Below are 15,821 nucleotides of genomic sequence, written 5' to 3'. Positions count from 1 at the left end.
ATGTGTGTAAACGTTATCTAAACACTGTAAAAACATCTATAAAACAATCTTATTTACATTTTTACTGTTGCAGTATAGCTTATGTTAAAATGTACAGTGCATTATCAAACCCCACAAGTGCTTCTTTTCTTTCTTTCTTCTCTTTTAAAAGCGAGTTGCGCTAATTAGATCGAAAGTTTGACCTTGACGCACTCATGCCGTGGGAGGCGCACATTCAAAGCAGTTCTTATTAGTAAGCTTTTCCCTCCGTGCTACCAGGGGAGGATTACATCACCGCTCCGAGGCAGAGTCGCAGGAGCTTCAGTGTATCAGCTCGTCTCCACATCAGGCCTGAGTTCGTCTTCATAACATCGGGTTTGCTGGGATCCCAACACGCTGCTATTCTTCTTTCGTGGTCGTATTCCAGCGTAATTGTCCGACTCGTCCTTGTTTTTAGTGCAAAATATGCCCCCTCCCCCTCCCTCCCCCCGCACGCCCCCGGAAATGGACCTCAAGGCACCATCTGTGTAAAAAAGAAATATGTCATTCATTTAGTTTACACATTTCTAAATTAAAGTGTTGGGCAAATTAGATGGTGTTGTGTTATTTGCACACAGTATTTCTGTCATTTTCATATAGTTAATAGGTAAAATAGCCACCTAATACACTTCATCTTTGTTGATACTCATGACTGACGATGGTAAACAAAATGATTAAAGATTAAAATGGCGCCTCCAGATTAAAATCATTTTGGGTTACTTCTCATGGGATATTTGGCCTACCAATGGGATTTTTTTTTAGTGCTGAAGCCAATCTGTTGGGTATCAAGGATTTTTTTTTTTTTACATTTGAATTGATCCAAATTATAACCACATAATAGTCATGGCTGCAAAATAATTTTTTTTTAAAAAAGTAGCTCTTTCAGCAGCCTCTCTTGATCATGTTATTCTTGCTTTAAAAAATCATTTAATTCAGTGTTAGGGTCTATGCAGTTTACTGCATATAAAATGAATATTATTTCTATTTCTTTATCGCTTTTCTACGAGTGTAACAGTGTCACAAGCCAAAAAAAAAAAAAACCCAAACAAACAAACTAATAAACTGGCAAACGAAAATACCTATAAAGTACTAAAAACACATGAACAAAATGTAAATTTATGACAAATGTAATGAATTTGTAATTGTGTTACCAGATTTGGCTTTAAATAATTGTTTTAGTTAAAGGAAAGCATATAAACCTACAAAAACAAAAGGTGGGCTAACCCACAGAAAAGCGCCAAATAGAAAACTTGTCTGAAGTAAACTGGAAGGTGAAGAAATGTAGTATTTAAACCTCGTGTGCTCAGAGGATAAAATAATTGGTGTGTCAGAGAATATTTTGGACAGCATTAACGCTCACGCCGGTGACGTGACTCTCTTTACGCACCTGTTGCTGTTGTTCCCGCCTCGCGCCCTACAAGTGTCGCCTCGTCACAAACAGCACGAGCACAGTGAAGCGTATCGCAGCGCCCAGAAACCTCTTCAAGAGGGAGCTCTGTCCGGTCACCAGCGCCACGGACCCCATTTCCCCCCAGCTGTACCCGCCATCATTGTCCCCCTTCGCCGTCCAGCTCTTTTCCAGTTGGTCTCCGATCCTCCGCAGACGCGACGCGAGCACCTGAGCCGCGGAGCAGTGAGAGGGTCGGTTGGCGCTGCTGCAGGTGGAGTCCCCCGGCAGGAGCAGCGGCTGCTCTATCGGCAGCCAACACATCTTCTCTCCTCACAGATCTCCTCTCTTTCCTCTGGAAGTCTTGTGGTTATATGACCTTCCTATTCTTCCCTCTTCTCTCTCTCTCTCTCTCTCTCTCTCTCTCTCTCTCTCTCTCTCTCTCTGCCCAGTCTCTCCACTGTATTATTCATTACAGTGTCACATGGTGAGGGGTTTACATCATCTTTTCCCAAATGAGAGATGCAATGGTTAACTCTTGAATCTCTCATGTCTGGTTTGATACGAGGAGTCTTTTGTTACAAGGTGTAATGGGACATTGTGTTCTTTTCTCTGTTTTAAAGTGTATTTATATATTCTTTTCAAAGATGATCATCATACCGGCGTGTATCATTAAACTAATTTCCTTAGATCTCTAAATGGTGGCCTCAAAAACATACAGTAACCATCAGAATTGCCGCGTCTATAATAACGCTGAGGAATTAAAAACTGGCGGAACCATGTACCAGCAGGGTGTCCCTCATCGGACTGTTTACAAAGGTGGACACATGCTGGAGCGGCTGTGGCTAAGTAGCATTCCCTCAGATAGTGTGTATAATCATTGTTGCACTCTTTTATAACACTGCATTTTTTGTATTTTATCATGAATGTTTAAAAGAATATGGCGGATGACGAACTTGCCGCGTTCAGGGACCGTTGGAAACAAGAAATAACGAGTAAGAAAGAGGAACAGCGAGTTGTTTCTGCTCCCAACAGTCCATGGGGTGTTACTGGTCTTTCAGGTCAGGGAGACTCAAAGAATCGATACTTTGAAGACGTTAAAAGTCCCATAAAGGAGCGGAATGAGGCCTGCTGTTCTTCACAATCCCACGGTTGCCCAGAGGTTGAAGACGGAGGAGAGGGGAAGAGTGCATCAGAGTTTGAGCCTGAATACGTGTCTCTTGCACGTAGCTTACTGGATGGAAGGACTAGTCCCTTGCTGGACAGGATTCAGGAGGAGAGGAGCAGGAGGAAGAGGCAGCATCATAGTATGACTGCTGTTTGTAGCTCGTCCCCGAAACAGGCTCAGAGGAAGGTCAAGAGGGACCAGGAGAAACTGCTGGATCAACTCATTCAGGATCTGGTATGAGGTGGATGATGAAGTGGCTTGCACTTTATCGGGATTGTCTCAGGATATGATGTCTTTTTTTTATTATCTCTTATAGAATGAGGTCAATGACATTCCCTTCTTCGATATAGAGTTGCCGTATGAGTTAGCCTTGAAGATATTCCAGTACCTCAACTGTACTGAGCTAGGCCGCTGTGCTCAGGTAAGTACATGAATGATGTTGAACTGCTATATTTGTTCATTTTTTTTAAACAAGCCAAAGGCTTATAGAACGCCCTCCTCCCTTTGTTTGCGCATGGCAAAAAAGCATGAAGGGTGATGCGAACTGATCGTATTTTGTGAAAACTGAACAATTCTGAAAGTTTTTCCACCACGATTACTAATGAGAAAAAAGAACGTCATCCATCACAGATAAGTAATTCCTAACTTGTGTTAGGAAAGGGTACAAACTGGTTCATGGAAAGAACTTATTACATTTACATTTTAACAAGTAACAAGTTTATGGCCTCTGGAAGATTAGCGACTGCCAAGCAGAAGCATTTTTTACATGCTGAAAAGCAAATGTAAATATGAAAAAGTAGCATTCTTTAATTTCAACACATTTGGAAATGCAAATAAGTCGTATTTACTGCAGTGCTTCTTTATCTGTTGTTGATTGCTGTTGGAGCAAAAGATCGTAAGCAAATCATCCTCATCTGACAGATTTATTTTAAAAAATAACCAACATCAGCTGATACTAATATGAATGCTGATATATCTTGCATCCCTTGCTAATTGAGCAGATTTTTTTTCCCGAAATGACTGAAATACTATAGCATTTCATCTCTCCAGCTCTCAGACTTATTGGACTGAAACGGCTGCTCTGATTTTATGTTGTTTTTTAAATTTTGTCCATATGAGAATTATATTTAAGAAAAAAGTTTTCAATAAAGTTATATTGATGTATTTATTCTCTGCATTTTGTTTCTTAAAGATTGACAATTTCATGTCATCTATGTCATTGGAGTGAAACAGCTTATAAAGTTGTTAGCTTGTGACTTGTAGCATCATCAAGGGGTATGGAAGGCTTTTTTAGAATAACTTTGCTATCGCAGAAATTTTGTGAGATGATTTAGCATTTTTGCTCAAATTTTAATTTGACGGATCAATTCATTGTGAACTTTTTTAGAAACAGTTAACTCAACAGTTTCAGGCTGCTCGGGTGTTTACTGACAGAATTGAGGTGTTGTTTTTTTGACTAGGCTAGGATAACATTTTGTTTAGCTGGTCAGTCATGAAAGAGTGAAGATATCTTGTGCAAATGAAATGACAAAAACTCCAAAAAGCAAGAAACTTGTATTGGAAATAAATATATTGACTTTTTTTCTAAAAGCATGTAGTGTGTGTGTGTGTGTGTGTGTGTGTGTGTGTGTGTGTGTGTGTGTGTGTGTCTGTGTGTGTGTCTGTGTGTGTGCGCAGCTTACTGAAATTATGTTTTAGAGTTGTTCAGAGGGAAATCCTTAAATCTCTGTTACATGTACTTCCCTCAAGAAGCAAAAGCCCCATGTGACCTCACATGAGATATGTATTTGCTGTAACAAAGCCGGTTCTCTGTGGGGACAGTAAAGTTTTTCTGATTCTAATTAGTAGATTACATCATGTGTGTGGCAGATCTACAGCGCGTGCTGCACCGAGTCCATTTGGCAGCCTGCCGACCTCATTTAGCACAAACAATTACGTGATGAAAGCTTGTAATGTATGCTTACTCAATCCACACTTACACTGTCCAATGTCTGCCCAGGTGAGCAGGGCATGGCGAGTCCTTGCGGAGGACAGCGCTCTGTGGTTCAGGATGTGTGTGGGGGAGGGTTATCACCAGGACGCCAGCATGTCTGACTCCCCCTGCTGGAAGAGCACGCTGAGAGACTGCAGGAACTCAGCCAAAACTGTGCGCTCCAACTGGAAGGTGGGTTTGATCTGTTCAGCTGCGGGAATCAGAAACCCTAATTTCATTTTTGGCTCAGAGTAATTGGCACAGGAAGACTTTGGCCGTGAACCCGGTGACCTAAGACAACTATATTGTTGAGGCTGTGGAGTAAATTTGGACAAATACTAATGAGCCACATACAAATTTAGATTTGACAGCAATTAATACTCTTCTGTGGACAGATTTAAGACCAAATTGGTGTTCTGTGAGGTGTAGGGTAACATATTTGTAAAACAGATTGAACAGTATTTTCAGCTGGGTGATCGTTTCTGTCTAGAATCGAGTTGGATCCATCAGTCAGTTGCAGTTTGAGCTGGGGAAGGTGCTTTGTGACGTCAGCTCCTGTGACAAACATGTCGTGGCCGGGTGAGTTTGAAGGACCGCAGTACACATTTGTCGACTTTGTTAACTGCTCCGTTTCTCTTAATTCACTCGCTGTGTTTTGTCAGTTCATTTTTGTCTCCTCTGCCTTTTTTGCCAATTTAAATAATCATCTTAGTTATCACTGAACGTTAAAGGGGGAAAAAAAAAGTTGCATTTATGTATTGGACTTTATATATTACTGCCTGATAAAATGTTACCTCTAGAATCAGCCGATGAATGCTGAGGCTACTGCAGGTCCCGTGAGTTCCAAGAGTGGATACAGCGTGATCATAGAGAAAGTGTATTTTAGTCTTCTAGTAACTGGGAGACTTTATCAAAAGGATAAAACGTTGGCAGAAAGTGAGGCACACGTGAAAAAAAGCAAGTAGTAATCAAGTAGGAATATGATAACAACATATCTCATGTCTTATATACAAAGTACAAAATTCAGCTTTTTCGCTTTTCAGTGTTTACATGTCTTGTGACTTAGGGACTCCCAGTCAGCACGAGTTAGAAGTAACAGGCTGAAAATTAAAGACGTATCTCTTTTCCATCACATTTTATTGCCTCCTTTACTTCATAGGAATAATTTCTTGTAAAATTCAACATTTATGTCAAATACGGCAAAATTCAATGGTTACATCTTTTCAATATCTTCCATGTCATGTGACCTGGGGACTCCAAATCACTGCTTCATGTAATTACTAGACTGGAAATATAGGACATACCCCTTTTTAGTACTTTATCGTTTGTCGTACTTCACATGACTACATCAGCTCAAAATTCATTTTTTTGCACGGTGAAAAAGTCTTTTTTTGTTGTTGTTTCATATCACATTACTTAGGGACTCACATTCAGCACCAGCTGTTAGTATTGAACTGTAACTAAAGGACACAACTCTTTTAATTGTATTTTATTGCCTCCTATAATCTACATGAATGTTCGCTTGCTGAATTCATGGCTTATTTCAAAATTCATTTTGTTCTTGCTGCTACCTGCCTGCCATGTCATCTGACCTAGGGACTCCGGAGTGCCAGCTATTACATTCTCTTCTCGTATAATCATTTTGTCATTGGTCCTCAAAGAGCATCCCTTACCAGTTCCGTGAGGAACATGTCTTTTAGTTTTAAAATACAGAATGATTTGGTATTTCAAGGGTAGCTTGGGAACCTTACGCCTCATGATTTGAAAAGCTCTTTCATGAAATTTTGCTCGAATGATCACTTTGCCTGAAGGATGAACGGATTAGATTTGGGTGGTGAAAGGTCAAGGTCACTGTGACACAACAAATGTTGTTCTGTAACTCAGGAATACAGATGCTAATCATGACACGGTTTCTCTCAAAGTCTGATAGCATGAAACCGACAATTCTCTGGCCATTACTCAGGGCCATCACAGGTAATAAGAACTTCCAATTTGCCAGATAAGGACTTGAAAACCTTTTATTATATCCCTTTAAAGTCTTCATTACGTACAACATATATTATGAGTCTGATAAGCATGGATGTGAAGTAAAACTGGTGGTGGCCAACGATATATGCAGTGTTATTTTTTTAGACGTCGATGTAGGACTGTTGAATAGCATTGTGTTCAAATCAGGTCTACTGCGACAACATTAAAATACAGAGTCGGACCCTAAAATTGAGTATCGGCCCGAGGCTGCTCTATTAAAAATAGGGACGTCAAGTGTAATTAAAACTTTTTCAATTGCATCCCCATTAATCCTATTAGAAAATAAATGAAATGAGATTTGGCACTAAAGAGGCAGCACAAAGAATTTTCCCATTAACTCCTGGAGACACACAAGCCACGTCTGGTGAGACCTCACTCAGACGTCACAGCAATCAGGGCATAGAGTTTTCTCAGCACAGAAGTTTTTAGAAACTACTTGGATGAGATTCATCATCATCATCATCATCATCATCATCATCATCACCACCACGATGATGATGATCATCATCATCGTGGATGGTTGGCATAGAGGTGGTGTACCAATTAAGTGAGTGTGTGTATTCCTATTGTTTGCTTCTTGCCAAACCATGCTATGGTAATTACGCACACATACAGGCACAAGCACATGCACACTCTCTGTCACACTCTGTCACTGTGAGGCGGACACTTGGTCAGACATGGTGGGAACTGTGGAGGTGGTAACACTGGCAGTTTGCTGCCTCCTGCAGCGAGAGCTCATTGACTTAATTCAGAGCAGAACAGAACATAAGCCAGTTGAGTTCAGGCAAGGGAGGGAGGTAGTGTGTGTGTGTGTGTGTGTGTGTGGGGGGGGGGGGTGTCATTAAAGATGAGTTGAGCATGTAGATAAACAGGAGGAAGTGTGTGTTCTAATTTTCTAGCTCACAATAAACAGAAAAGTTTGAGAAAAATGTTGGGGAAATGGTGCAAGGTTAAGGTTTCAACTTTTGGTATTCTACAGTAAATTTTGTCTACATTCTTCATAAGATGTTTATGTAATTAATGGAAATTCAACAATTAATGAGGAGACTGGCTATCCTTTTTGACCTCACTGCACATTCTTAGACGCTGCTTGAATGTTGTAATAGTGTTGTTTTGCCTCAAGGCAGCGAAAAGATCTGCTCTGTGGTTCAATTTGGTAGACAGCACAGCTGATAAAAATAAAAACACAGCAAAAACCTGTTGTTTATTGTATTATAAAGAAGAGGAAATCAGGCCAATGAATTAGTTACATTTTCTTTTAGGTTTCAACTTTATTTTAAAAAGTGAAGACACTTGTCTGAAGTGGCAGTGATTTTTTTTCTTCTTTTTTTTTTGCAATATGAATAAAGCAGCAAATTCAGTTCAATCCTATTCAGTATTGATTTATTTTATTTTATTGGTGGATGTTCTTATCATTTTAAAGTAAACACTGGCAAGTATGATGGCATGATGTTTGGGTTGTCGGTACATCCATGCAAACATCTACGTGTTCATACAGTCGTCTGTCTCATATTTGAATGCAATATTTACCGTGACTCCTTCAGGGAAACGCTTCAAATTCAGTTCAAACAACCGCTGTGGCCGAACGATGAACTGGAAAGATTTTGGCGGTCAAAGGTCGCTGTTACCACAAGCAAACATGATATTTGAGGGATACATTGAGACCCTTTCTCCAAATTTCGTACACACATCCTCTAGGACTCGAGGATGTCCTAGAAAAAAAAGGATGGGGGTCGAAGGTCAAAGTGACTGGCACACATTATAGATGCATACAGCAGTTTTGCAGGGCCTGAGTTGACCTCTTCTAATGTTGTTCTCACAGGCTAACAGAGAAAAAAAACAAAAAACAAAAAAACCTTAATTAAAGTCACGTAACAGTGATCCACAACAGAGAAAAACGCAAACACTGGAGAAGCCAGGACAATAATGTCACACATTTATACTTGTAAAAATGAACAAAACTATAAATCAGTTTATCACAACAGCATTGGTTTTTTTTTGTTTTGTTTTGTTTTTAATTTTAAATTCTTCGATTGGAACCCAAAAAGGGTTTCGGAAACTGATGTCAAGTCTTAGGAATGCCGCTTTCAGTGTGAGTTAAAAGGTTCCAGAAAGTAATCATTTGTTGATTAATACATTTGGGAAGTGAAAGAAAAGTGCCACTTACCCTCCAACTGGTCCTTGGGCAGCTCCTAGCTTGTGGTTGCCCACTCCTCTAGTGTGTGTGTGCGTGTGTATGTTGTGTATGTGCTGTATAGTCATGTGTACAGTAATTAAATTATTCACAATATTCAAGAAAATTGAAAAATCCCTGCTTACTGCGTTTTCATTTGTTGAGTTGGTAGGTGAGTAACTTCATTATCAGATGAAGTCGTCCACAAAGTTTATCTGCAGTGCACTCACTGGTATCCTTCACTTCCTGCTCTTCCAAAGTCGATACACACCATGTGAGGGGCGTACATAATTACACACCCAAACAACACCCCTGTAATCATCTAAAGATCACATAACAAAGATATTAGAAAAGAAAATAACAACAAGTCAGAGTGAGAAAAAGATGAACGTGTGAGAGGGGAAATGATTCAGTGGTGAGAGAGTGACGTCAGGTATTCTCGAGGAGACAAACTTCTTGCTCTTTGATTGAAAATGGGCAAAAACTCTGGTTGGTTTCTTTTTCTCTAAATATTTAAAGTAAGTTTGTTCATGCGTATATGCTGACCCGACAGCTTTGTGTCTCTCTCAGGTACACGTCTGGTGATGTGAGGCTGTGGCACACGCTGCACTGGGACTTGAGCGCCTCCTACCTGAAGACCAACAGTCTGTCAGTAAACACTAACCCCAGACCTCATGTTTTACATGTCCAGGTCAATGGCAGCGTGGCTGCTGCCAGTTATGAAGATGGTGAGCGTGTGTTGCTGCAGTGTGATCAGAATCTTCAGTAACACTTTAAATGAACACACCCATATTCATGGGTTTGAATATGGGGGATCTTTCCCTGTCTTGGGTGTAGGCTGTGTGGATGTGTGGAGCACAGAGACGGGTGGAGAACCCCTCCACCACTACCAGACAGCCAGGAGAATTCAGGCACTGGCCCTGAGCCCTGACACTCCTGCCCTGGGCTCTGCTGCCGAGTCAGAGGTTCGACTGGATGGAGCTGATGATCGGGGCTACTGGAGGACCCTCTGCCAGGTTCAGCTCCCCAAAACTGTAAGTGTAACAATTAAATTCCTCCTCTGTACATTCAGTTATTTAGTCGAACAGTTTTCCCTGACTTTGATCCATCATTTTTATTTTGTGCAAATTTATTCTTTTATGTGAAATGAGACGGAAGTAATTAACACCTGTGGCTTATTTCGCGTTTTGTGAAATTACAGGTTCAGGCCAGAAGGATAAAAAAGTACGGATTTAATGAATAACAGAAAAATTAATCAACACCTGTAATGTAATTAACTTGTTAGTTATTTTCCTTTATGTTAATTTATTAAAAAAAAAAGAAAAAAAAAGAACACGTTCTCTTTTCCAGTTTCCCAAATTTGATCATTTTCTCCTCTTTCTTAAAGTTTGTGTTGGGATCAATCCATGTAATTAATTAATGGAATCCGTTTTGTCTCCAACAAAACAGCAATTTGAAGTTCTCGATGGGAATTGTGACGATCCTTTATTCACTACCAGCAGTGTCCCTTTTTGTCCTATTTAATTATCTCAGAAAATTGGTATGAAAAAGTGAATATTCTTCCCCCCCCAAAAAAACATTCAGAGTTGGATATTTTTTTTAATCTGTCAATTTTCACCATAAAAAGAGAGACACACACACAGAGAAAGAAGTAATCAGATACATAACGCCTTATAATGTAAAACTTCATTTCAAGATGTAGACCTGGCTCTCTTCTGGCCTTGGTTTGTGCTTCTGTTAGAATGGACAATTTTCATGTGAATCAGATGACATTTATACTGGTGTGCTGATGGAAAACACAAGTACTTTCAAAGTGCAGAATTCTTTCTTCTGCTTTTCGTGTTTGTTAATTCAGGTTGACCTACATTTCAGTTCAGTCAATGAAAGTTAGATGTGTTCGTTCAGTGCAGCAATAAGAACTTGTAAATTGTAATTTTCAAATTCCACTATCAGTTTTTTGGACAGTTCAAAAATGTACTGAAATTTATAATATTTGATGACGATAATATTTTTTGTTGCTTTGCAAAGAAACATGAATATCCATGACAAACAACCCTGTCCCTCGATCTCTTAACTGGGGCCAGTCCTGTATATTATGCTATTATCATTTTATAGCGACGCTAAATAACCTTTATTTCGGTTGCAGACTTAAATAGCACAATAAAGCACTTTGTGAAAAAATGAAAATATTTTGAGTTATTAAACTAAAAGAAATCCTTCTTTAATTTTCCTTAGGCAGTCATTCATATTTTTCTTGTCTTAATAATATTTAAACATAATTAATTTCATTGCAGAGGCAGAAGAAAGGGAATAAATCCCTTGAAGAGGGAATTCTAGATCTTACCACTGTGAAAAGTAAAGTATTCCCCCGTCTTGTGTGTCTGGCAGGTGGAGAGTCTGGTTTTGGTGCCAGGCCGGGTGCAGCGGTGCCCGCTGGCGGCCATGACAGCAGGGGAGGCAGTGTACCTGTTGGACCCTCTGGAGGAGCAACCGAGGATTCTTCACTCTGTCTACGGTCATCCTGTCACCTGCCTTGAAGCCTCCGAATCCCATGTTGCTTTTGGGGTGAAGCGCACCGGCTGGGCTATGCACGATGGAGGCAACAAGGTGGCGTCAATTTCTCTGTATGATTTCTGTGAAATGTTTAGGTGAGCAAAATATACGTCGCTGACCTTTATCTGTCGTCAGGAAATAACAATAACATTGATGGACATTTGTTACACCTGCAAACGTAAAAGCTTCTAGAATTAGCAATAAAAATTACCCACCACAAATGTAATCCCTCGTTTCCCACGGGGAATGCTGCTTTCAACGTTGTAATAACGCCCCGCAAATTTGATAAACCATAAACATACAAGAAAAGGCAGATTCTCACCTTCCTGCAAACGTAGTTACTACATTTGCGGTTGGCAGCTGTTAAGTTCGTGAGAAATTTATTACGGATTATTTGTATAAAACCTGCAGATTTATTTTACTTTTGCTGTTTCTAATGTTCGTGGGAAGTTGATACGCTTGTGGGCAACAACAGTCAAAGTCTTCTCATTCGGTTCATTATACTACACATTTTCCAAATGAGTTTATGATCTTAATTAGGGTTTGGCTACCTTGTGATTGACAACTCACCGTCACGGTTGGCTGTCAGTCGAAAACAATGTTCTCATTGTAAGTGCATCCTGGGTCTCCTGACATTGCGATCTCTATTAGTCTCAGTCCTTTTAGACCCTCGGCTCTCCGAAGAAATGAAATGAAGTACCTGTGGGGGATTAGTTGATAGCAGAAATAGCAATGTGAAATAGCTACAAGCTCTCTGAGGGCTCTGCCCGTAATTACTACAGCCCTCAATTGTACTTTGATCCCCAAGATGCCTCTGTTTGCTTCTTATAGTATTATGCTTCTTAGGACCCAAATGGTTCTTAAGACAAATTTAGAAAGTACAAATAGCCATGAGAGGTTGTATTCTGTTGGGATCAGCAAACATCTATGTAGCACTCGTCATGCTCGTCAAGCTCTGTGGCAACGTGCCTAACAAAAGCTGCTGAAAGTTGCACAAAAATGTGATAACATGAATATATATTTTTGAAGGTTATGATATACAGAAAGGGTATGGTTCACCTTAAAGGCTGGTTAATGGCGGTAGCGTTCAGACTGTGTGTCTGTGAAGCAACTGAATGGCCTTTGGCGAAGCTGCTCCGCTGACATCACCCGTTTTTAGAAAAGCAACCCTCACATTTCAGCAGCAGCGCTAAAGCACCACATAGTGGTCCAAGAACAGATCAGCAATGAAAGATGTCACAGCCTATAAATGTCTATAAATCAGTGCTACATATTACATTACAGAGCCAAAACTCCCCAGTTATGTAATTTCTACACGTGTAATCAACGCAGGAACAAGCGTTCAAGATACAGTGGCTTCAAAATAATAATAGATTTTATATTAAAAAAAAAAGAAGAAATAGCCGGTCACAAATATACTCAAGCTTACTTTGCTGCATTGAATTTTAAATTCATTTCTTTTTTTCCATTCCCATTGTTATCTTAATCACGTCTAAATTATGCCAATTCATGATCAGCAAACCTCTTCCCAATTAAAATACATTAGATATGTAATTAACCCTTCTTTCACACTTGTCAGGTGTCTGACAGCGACTTTGTACTACAAAGGAGACACATCCTGAATATGAGTCAGTGCTGGTGGTGCGAGCATGTTTTAAGGAAACATATGCTTCATTAAAATCTGTCAAGATGCATGGAGGTGGCAGCCAAGGATGTCGTCTCACACTTCTCAATCCTGTCTTTCTCACAGAGGGGTGAAACATTTTCATTTGCAGCTTTTTGACTGAGGTGAACTCAGCCACATCGTGGTGTTTTTGTCAGTTTGATCCAGATTCAATAGCAATCACTGCCTTTTGTTGCAAAACGGGTAACTTTTAACTGTTAAATCTGCTTTATCTTCAAATTCCTTATATCTCTGCAAGGCTTTGTCTTTTAACCCTCCCCCTTTTATGTTAGTGTCACCCGTTGAGGTCTGTGCATGCGTGTGGTTGAACCCAGTCTCCAGATCCTCATTACTACTTGTCTTCTTCTTGCCAGTGGGCCGGGGGCACCCAGGCATTCACCCAGCTCATGGCTGGGCTTTCAGCACAAGCTGGCATCTCCACTGGCAGGCTATCCATCCACTGCAGTGGATCTACCAAAGAGCTGGTAGAAAACCTGTCTGCCTCTCTCCCCTATGCGAGGCTGGACTGATGGTTCGATCTACAGGATGTATGAACATGTATAGCTAGTAACAAAAAAAGAAAAAAAAGGACAGAAGTATTATCCTGGATCAAGATTATGAGAACCGTATCAGAAATTCTTCCTACACTCGTTAAAAGTGTACTTCATACCATGCCACCATTTATTGAGTGAAATGCACCCAGTCAGCCCAGTCGTCTCTGACTAATGTTACATACTATTCTTAAACATCAGCCTACGCAGTGATGTGTCGATATTTTACATTTTTAATTCACACCAATAAAATGTCAAGGTGTGAAGTATCAAGGCTTTAGTTTAGAGGGACGTCCGTCAAGTAGACAATAAAATATAAGTGTTTTGTCTTCATTCTTTAGGCGTGTTTGTTCATTTTTTTTTTTTTTACCAGTGGTTTAATATTAAACTCAGTACTAGCACATAAAATCAGTTTCGGAAAGAAATAAATAATGGCAGAAGATCTGTAATCTGGGGTTTTAGATTCTTCTCATTTTAATTACAAACATAAATATCAGTGTGAGGTTGAACACGTAGAAATGAAATCTTGAGGTACAAGTTTTAAGTGTTTTTGAGACGTGTCAGGTGAGTCCATAACTAAGTGACCGACTAACATGCTGAAGGCTCTGCTCTGTCCCGTGATTGTGGTGCGAGACCTGCTCTCCTTGTAAAGTGTCAGGAGATAACTTTTGTTGTGATTTGGCGCGTACGAATAAAATTGACTTGACTTGAGATGAGGCACCAAATGACATCAAACCACAAAGCTGCCATTATTGCGCATCTGGCGTCATGTGATAATCCGTTTTTTTGTCACATGGTGTTTAAACCAAAATGTTGCTGGGAATCCATATTCATTTGAAAAGTGGTCTGACAGTGTGGAGGTGTAGACTGACCCGCTGCCTGTAAATAGAAAAGAGGCCATATATCATCAGGGCGTTAGGGTGGCGCTAAAAGTTGCAGACAGTTGCCTTTTTAAATTGATGACAACCCAAACCAGATCAGACCAGATGTTTTCAACCATGCAGAGCAACTGTAACATGAAAGGCTTTCTGAGATGTGCTGCAATAGTGAACAGATTTTTCATCTTTTTTAGAGTTGAATAAGAATAATTGCATTAAACTTCCATCAGGGTTTCCTTTGTTTGTGAGTCTCTCTGGGGCTACAGGGAGTGCATTAACCTAACAACTCCTCTAAGCCACGCTGATGATTATCCTGCGTCAAACATACTGCTACTGTTGCTTAATAGCCCCCAACATCATCACAAAACCACCATTTTGCCTCCCTCAGCCATACTGATTAATTTAAGTGAGCGAGGTGGGCTAATATTTCATAAAAATATCTCCCTGAAACTGTAATGATTAATTGGGAACAGCAGGCTGAACCTCCGTTCCTCTGCTGTCCAAATCCTATCAAGCTGTCATTTCAAAGTCTGGTGTGATTTGGGCTTTGCCCTGGGGTGGTGCACAATTAAAGCCACGCTTGGCCAAAATAAAGGATACACAAAAACTGTTGGCACCCTCTTGAGGCTTACATCATCCCCCCCCCCCTCCCTTTGCACTTCTTTATCTCCGTGGGTGTCTCGCCGTCTCTCTCTCTCTCTCTCTCTCTCTCTCTCTCACACACTGTCTGTCTTCTCTCTCTCTCTTACCTTCTGGCTTTCCCTATTTTGCTCACGTTCTCTCCTCAGTTTAATTTTTTTTCCAGGTTTTAATTATTAAAAAACAATTTTGCCTGGCAGTTACCCTGTTTGTTCTGTTTCGTTTGGATGAGGAAAACATCAGCCACTAATTGACCAATTAGAGCTGTTCCAGATGACATCATTGGAACTTGTATGAAGAAAGTTTGTTGCAGCTACTTAGCCTGAGGCTCTGGAGTGCATATCTGTAATTAAAGTGAGTGAAGTAGGCAGTTAAATTCTTTTTTTTTTTCCCTCCCAGCTTTAAAATACAATTATTAAGAATCCAAATGAGGCGTGTGCCATCTAGTATGACCACTTTGTACCTCAAGAGAAGATGGTCAATTTAGGGTACTCTGATTTTACGACTCCTTTACTGGTTAGAGTGAGCCACCGAAGTGCATGCATGACCAGGGGACAAACCTTAGGGGCAACTGTTGAATGAATCGTTTTCGGATCATTTCCACATCTTGTCCGACCTGAAACATTAAACCTCTCGTTGTGCGTCTCCTCTGCTTCCATGGATGGTGCAAGCATTACCAGCAGCTGTGCTGGCACCACTACTGTTAATGCCAGCGCCGTCAGACACAGCACCAGAAGCCCTGGACAGTCAGGATCAGCATTTACAGTTTCTGCTGCCCCCATGGGCGTGGG

The 15,821-nt window shown here is 40.4% G+C and overlaps 1 protein-coding gene across 1 annotated transcript in view; it reads left to right on the top strand.

Moving 5' to 3' along the window:
• The first annotated feature begins 666 nt into the window (after nt 1–666).
• Nucleotides 667–15,821, top strand: part of fbxw8 (F-box and WD repeat domain containing 8) — a 23,723-nt gene continuing 8,568 nt past the window's right edge. The window contains exons 1-9 of the mRNA XM_086205221.1: nt 667–679; nt 1,350–1,679; nt 2,467–2,807; nt 2,890–2,994; nt 4,573–4,737; nt 5,036–5,124; nt 9,317–9,474; nt 9,584–9,780; nt 11,135–11,353. Coding sequence (XP_086061347.1) covers nt 667–679; nt 1,350–1,679; nt 2,467–2,807; nt 2,890–2,994; nt 4,573–4,737; nt 5,036–5,124; nt 9,317–9,474; nt 9,584–9,780; nt 11,135–11,353 — 1,617 coding nt within the window. The remainder of the gene's footprint in view (nt 680–1,349; nt 1,680–2,466; nt 2,808–2,889; nt 2,995–4,572; nt 4,738–5,035; nt 5,125–9,316; nt 9,475–9,583; nt 9,781–11,134; nt 11,354–15,821) is intronic.

Source organism: Aulostomus chinensis, chromosome 6 (genome assembly GCF_037954235.1).
Source record: "Aulostomus chinensis isolate RoL2024-O1b breed Wild chromosome 6, RoL_Achi_v1.0, whole genome shotgun sequence".
In the NCBI taxonomy this organism is placed as follows: Eukaryota; Metazoa; Chordata; class Actinopteri; order Syngnathiformes; family Aulostomidae; genus Aulostomus; species Aulostomus chinensis.
The sequence above is the reverse complement of the archived record's forward strand: the minus strand, read 5'-3'. Positions and strand labels throughout refer to the sequence as shown.